The sequence below is a fragment of the Anser brachyrhynchus genome (assembly GCF_964034855.1).
Source record: "Anser brachyrhynchus genome assembly, chromosome: 5".
NCBI classification, from domain to species: domain Eukaryota; kingdom Metazoa; phylum Chordata; class Aves; order Anseriformes; family Anatidae; genus Anser; species Anser brachyrhynchus.
In genome coordinates, this window is record NC_137699.1 from 53,594,564 (window position 1) to 53,600,563 (window position 6,000).

At 37.7% G+C, this 6,000-nt stretch overlaps 1 protein-coding gene across 9 annotated transcripts in view; it reads left to right on the forward strand.

Annotated features, from left to right (window-relative positions):
- EML1 (EMAP like 1) overlaps positions 1-3,339 on the forward strand; it is a 124,285-nt gene extending 120,946 nt beyond the window's left edge. For all 9 annotated transcript variants that reach the window (XM_080593198.1, XM_080593201.1, XM_080593196.1 and 6 more), the window contains 2 exons: positions 1,376-1,506; positions 1,780-3,339. In XM_080593198.1, the coding sequence (XP_080449324.1) occupies positions 1,376-1,506; positions 1,780-1,905 (257 nt within the window). In that variant the 3' untranslated portion in view covers positions 1,906-3,339. The remainder of the gene's footprint in view (positions 1-1,375; positions 1,507-1,779) is intronic.
- The last annotated feature ends 2,661 nt before the right edge of the window (positions 3,340-6,000 follow it).

A 6,000-nucleotide genomic window follows, 5' to 3' on the forward strand; every position in this document is an offset into this window, starting at 1 on the left:
TCTTGTGTTTCTTCTTTGCACGTTCATTTTCTTTCTTCCCCGCCTCTCTTTTAACATCCCAGCCTAGCAAAGAGGGGTTTCTGCACAGGTCAGGCGAGTTACCGGCAGTCCATGAATCAATACCGTGTTTCATTTTATTTACAGTAACGTGTAACTCCTTAAAAATCACTGGCAAAAAGACATGAAGTCACTTCCTTTTAGTGCTTTTCAGCTTCTGTGGAATGATGCAAAGACTATATTTGGGAAGAACTGCATGCAGATCCAAGCTAGCTGTTTCCACAGTACAGGGCGGATTCCCATTTTGGTGTCCCAGTAAGGGAAGCTGGCGTGTGCCTGCCCTGCCCGTAGACACACCCTAGAAAAGAGTAGGGTAAGCAGGACAGAGTGGCAACTGTCTCCTCCTGACACATACTAAAAATACTATTTCAGCAAGCACACACTCAAGTAGTAGGACTTCAGAGGGACGTAGCAACAAATGTGTGACGTAGGCATTGAAAGTCATAATGCTAAGAATGGGCTTCCCCGTGGACCCCTTAGCCTCCTGTCGTAATATCAGAACTCTCACTGTTCCTAATTACGTCAGTGGCCTCTGAAAGTCTGGCATCATTTATGCAAAGCAGGGATTGGATAAAATCTGAATTATGAAAATCATCTTAAAAAAATGCACAGTACTGCATACAAAAAAGCTGACATTTCAATAACTGACCGGAATTTATTACAGTTTCAGCAGGCAAGTATTCAGAAGCTTTAAAGATTTGGTGCAAAGACTTGGTCCTTGCATTGAGTAGCCTATAGTTCAATTTTAGAGCGATGTTTTGTGCAAGGACAGCAAGAAGTACAGTACACAAGGAAGAATTACTACTTACATAAATAACTTTATTCACATATAATTACTTAAAATTTTATGATAGGTTCAGTTTCTTTTCAAGGCATTCATTAATTATTAAATAACATTTTAAACTAAGCAATTTCTTCTTTCCTAGGTCTTAGACTTCAGTAATATGAAAAAAGTATGTTGAATCATACATAGTTTTTAAGACTATAGTAATATGAAGAACCTATTTTAGTGCATACATTAATAAGCAGACAGGAAAATAAAAGCAGTAACATTATTTCCCATATAACCATATGGAAGTTCTTTTTCAGAGTAAAAAGCACTCTGCTGACTAGAGGAAATAAAAGATTTGTGTACTTTCCTATTAGGTTCTGGTCTTTTGCTGCTTCTGAAGTATGCGTACTAACTCAGCTGCAGTTATTTTTATGATTTTTTTTTTCTTTTTAAACAAGTAACCCTTTATTAATATTTTAACAAAACTCGAAGCTGTCACTTCTGTTTCCGTTACAGAAACATTTAATTAGTCCCTTCATGTTTCAGGTGTATGGCCTGAAGGTTCCGATGGAACAGATATCAACGCTGTTTGTCGATCACACGGGAGAAAACTGCTCTCAACAGGGGATGATTTTGGCAAAGTACATCTCTTCTCATATCCCTGTTCACAGTTTAGGGTAAGGCATTTCAAAAAAATTCACTCGTGTGTCCTGCACAAATGCATAAAATGTTGTTTTCCTATTTACAAAAAAAAAGAAAAGAAAAAAAAAGTGGGAATGTGTATATGCCTAAGGGATTTACTTAAGTTTGAGACTACAATTAAATTTTAATTTAATATTAAAATACTTCGAGAGTAATGTGATGCCTTGGTTTCATTGTAGTCTGAATGTAATGTGATAGTGATACGTTTTTATGACACTTCATATTCTCACTAATATGGTGTTTTCTAGGCTCCAAGCCACGTGTACGGTGGACATAGTAGTCATGTAACTAATGTAGATTTTCTCTGTGAAGACACCCATCTCATCTCCACAGGCGGAAAAGATACAAGTATTATGCAGTGGCGAGTCATTTAGAGGAAACGTCAGTATGAACATACACAATTGAGTCGACCATGCACAGAACTTATGTATAAACTGTATATTTAAAACTTAACAGTATGTTTGCAGTTTAGCCTGGTCACTGTGATTTTTGTTTAAAAAAATTCTTACAAACCTCAGGAAAATTAAGCCCTGTGCTGGTTACTTTACTCAGTTTAGTGATTTTTTTCATTGTGTCACACCTTAAGAATGATTGTTTTCTCTTTTGTTGTACAATATGCAATGCAGTACAAGTTTAATATAAAAATGTGGCTTGACAGTTTGCAATACAGTGGTATCAGCGGAATGTGACTATCTTAAATGTTTTCTATAAACACTGCTAAAGTGGTCACAAAAATGCCTTTCAAAGACTGTATATATGTGCTTAATTGTTTCACTATCTACACTTTGTACTGTATATCTACTTATCTAGAAAAATCTATGGCATTGTTGAGGTACTGAATTATTTCTGATGGAGGACGACGAATTGATGCAGAAGATATAAATGAAGATGTAAGATGCAAAAATTAGTCTTCTAGATCTGCAAATGTGAATGCTGGTAAATTTGCATTCCCTTAGGAGTAGCACACTTTAGGTGTCACCTGTGAGGAGTTATATGCCCTTTCAGATGAGTGAAGCAGCAGGTTATGCCCCAGTTTGACCTGACTATCTCAGCAGGGTTTACAGATGGCTATGTGGTTCAGGTATTCCAGATGAGTTTAAATTAAAAATCTTTTTACTTGTATGTGAACAATTTCTTTTTGAAAATGAAACAAAAAAAGCTTGGCCACATCCCCATTATTGGTTGATATATTTAACTAATATGTATATTAATCAGCATGATGCTATATTGTACATGTATAAGATTTTAGCAGTTCATAACAAATGGTAAGGCAACCCAGCTTTACTTTTTTATGCTTATGGATATTGTATATTTGTATTTTAAGACCAAGTAGACCAAGTCTAAAGATATCTTTTTAAGTGTACCATAAACCTGCAGAGGGTGAAGGAAGTCTTGGAAGCCTACATGAGATATTGATGTGTAACTTCTGGCCCCTGTGTTTTGTGCATGGATGGATATTTATAGTATGAAATAAGATTGTGTTTTGCAATGAAGTAATAGTGGAGGTGGTATAAAATGGTTCAGAAGGCCTTATCAATGGTGATTGTGACACAGATTGAAATGTATTGTTTACTTTGAGGAATGTATCTGAAGAATTTTAAAAAGAGAGGAGTCCTAAGTGGACTCGAAAAAGATAATATTAAAAGTTTGCTTGTAATGGACGGTAAACGTTAATTCTCTGAACTCTAAAGCACTGGTTGTTTAGAGTGATTTAAATGAAATGGAATCAATAAATTTTGAAACTTTTTTATTACATCTCCAACCTCCTACACTGACAGTGCAGGACACCAATAAACATGTATTAAAGCGAATTTTCACTGTATTCTTCCTGTGTAGTAAAATATCTTTGCTTTAACACTAAATACAAGAATAGACAAGCTTTTACTTAATTGCACAAGTTTGTGAATTGTAGATTAGAATAGCTGTTGAAAATATTTGGGAATAAAATCTAAATTTTGAGGTACATAATTTCATGCGCTAGCATGACTGAGAATGTAAACCTTAATTCACACATGGAGAGTGAAGCTCTGGCTTCATAGAAGGGAAGAAGTACATGCTGCATGCGTTCACCTACAGATTTTTTTTGGTCTACCTCCAAGTAAATGTCATTTATTTATGAGTACTTGACAGGTAGAGCAATGTCATTCCACTGCACAGGGTTATATCTGTGGTAAGAGCTCCTAACATTTCTCTGTGTGAGGAACTTGTCCTCGAGTAAGACTGAGGTCGTGGTTTCAGAGTCATTTTAGGCTGTCATTACCTAGCACTGTCACTGAAGGATGAGGTCTTACCCCCAGCTGCTTATTCCCATCCCGTACAGCAGTACAGAAGTTAGTGAAGCTATAGGGCGAACCCAGCTGGGAAGGGGTTGGACCCGGGAGGAGGTGAGGGGAAGCCAAGCAAGCAAACAGCTACTACTACAAAACAGAAAACACTTTTCCTTAGTTGCCTCCTCAGGTTTAGCTGTGCAGCTGTATGAATGCTTGTACTGAGGCAGAAGAAGCCGTGATGTGAAGAGGGAAGTAAATGGATGGAGGAGCAGTGGAACAACTTTTGATGGCAACGTCAGTCTCCCTCTGCTTGAAGTATGTAGAATAAGTCATAGAATTTATGCCCGTCCTAGTGTTAAATCGATGAGGTCATAATGTTCAAATGACAGGTTGTGATCTTGTTTAGATAGTTTATGTCATGATACCTCATGTTTATTATTATTTTTTGTTTGTTTTGCATATGAAGTTCTTTCAGGTTTTCTGCGTTCAGAATTGTAGATGATTAGTCAGTACTTACGACAGAGAAAACGAGCTACAAATTGGGTTGGCTCACTCCCGGTTCATCCTTCTGCTGTGCTAGTCTTGGGTGGTAATGTATTTGTGATCCCTTTCTTCACTTTAAATCATTATCCCTTAAAAGAAATAGATGAGGAATCCTGCAAGTTCATCCCTAGGGCTACTGATCAAAGGGGATTTTCAACAGTCCCATCCCATATGAGTTCCTGCTGCTCCTCTGTTTCTAACTTTTGCTGTTAAATGTCTTTGTTCTCTGTGAAAGCAAGATAAATGTATTAGCAGAACTGGCAAATGGTGGGTAACTTCTAGAGGCAAATATCCGTTTCATGGCTGTTAAAGTTATTCGTCTTTCATTATCCGGGAAATTCTACACAATTTAACCATTGTTATGTATAATCTTCAACTCTCCCGTTCTACCCTTGTTCCTCTGTTCTTGCATGTTTTCTCAGGAGTGCCTTTTTTTTTTCTTCTTTAAAAATAAGAGGAGGAAAATAATGAAAATAGGAAAGAAAAAAAAAAGTGATTTATTCCTGAACTGACTTCATATATTTCAATCTCAGCAGCAGCCAGGACTCTTGTACCTGCATTCTTCCACCTGGTGCTGTTTCTGCAGCAGTTGTCTTTTCCTGCCTTTCCATGTAGCATAAAGATAGCTCTCAAGTCTGTGGCTGGAGATACGGCTGGACTTCTCATCCTTCCATACCTCTGATTTTGGCTGCAGCAGGTGTAGTGTTGCTCAAAGAAGAGACTCATCTCTTGTCTCACTGATACTGCAGTCACCTATCAAGCATTCTCCTAGTCCCTTTCAGCCGCCTTTGGTTTCAGTTCCTGTGTGTTGCTTCTCTTCCTTTCACTTCTGGTGTTGCTCTTCTGTGACTTCAGCTTGCAGGAGCTCATCCAGCTTTGCCATTGCCTGCACCTTTTGCTGTCTGTGACTGCTTACAAAACCAGTGGCCCTGACTAACTCTAATCATGCGGGGGCTGAATTCCTGGTTTCCTACAGTATCCTTATCTATGCTGCTGCTTTGACTCCAGCCCATCAACGTCAGTGTCTTTATAACTGCTTTTAGCCCCGTCCACCCTGCCCTCCTTCCTTGCTTCTCCTGGGGTATCCAGACGATCAGTATTATCTCGTCTTTTCTTGGTTGCTCTCTGTTTATCTGTGCGCATCCCCATAATGTATATCACAAGCTTAGACTATAAAATATTTTTTGGCTAGGATTTTTTTTCAGGACAAATAAGAGTGCTGCACTTGTCCAAAATGATGAGCATGTATATTCAGATATCATTTCTGAGCGTGCAGGTTTTCAAAGTGATTGGCTACTGGAGCCGATACCATCTATTCCCCCGGTCTTAAATTATTCAGAAAGCAATACAAATGCTTTCAAAAGATTTTCCTCCCCCTTGTATGTGCTTATAAAACAAACATAGAATCAGTCTGGTTTTTAGGATCATCACCCATTTTCAAGTAGTGTTTTTTTCATGATTTTGTTTACCTCTCCTGCCTGTTTTCATATATTTACTCCTAAAGGACCCATTTATATTATAGCAAAACTACAGCCTCATTCATCTTAATTATATGTTTTCTTTGAATTACTACCTGCAAATTGATTATTATGTATATATTGGTGATAGGGCTGAGTTTTGACAGGTTGTTAAAACCTAATAGGCATTAAAAATTTG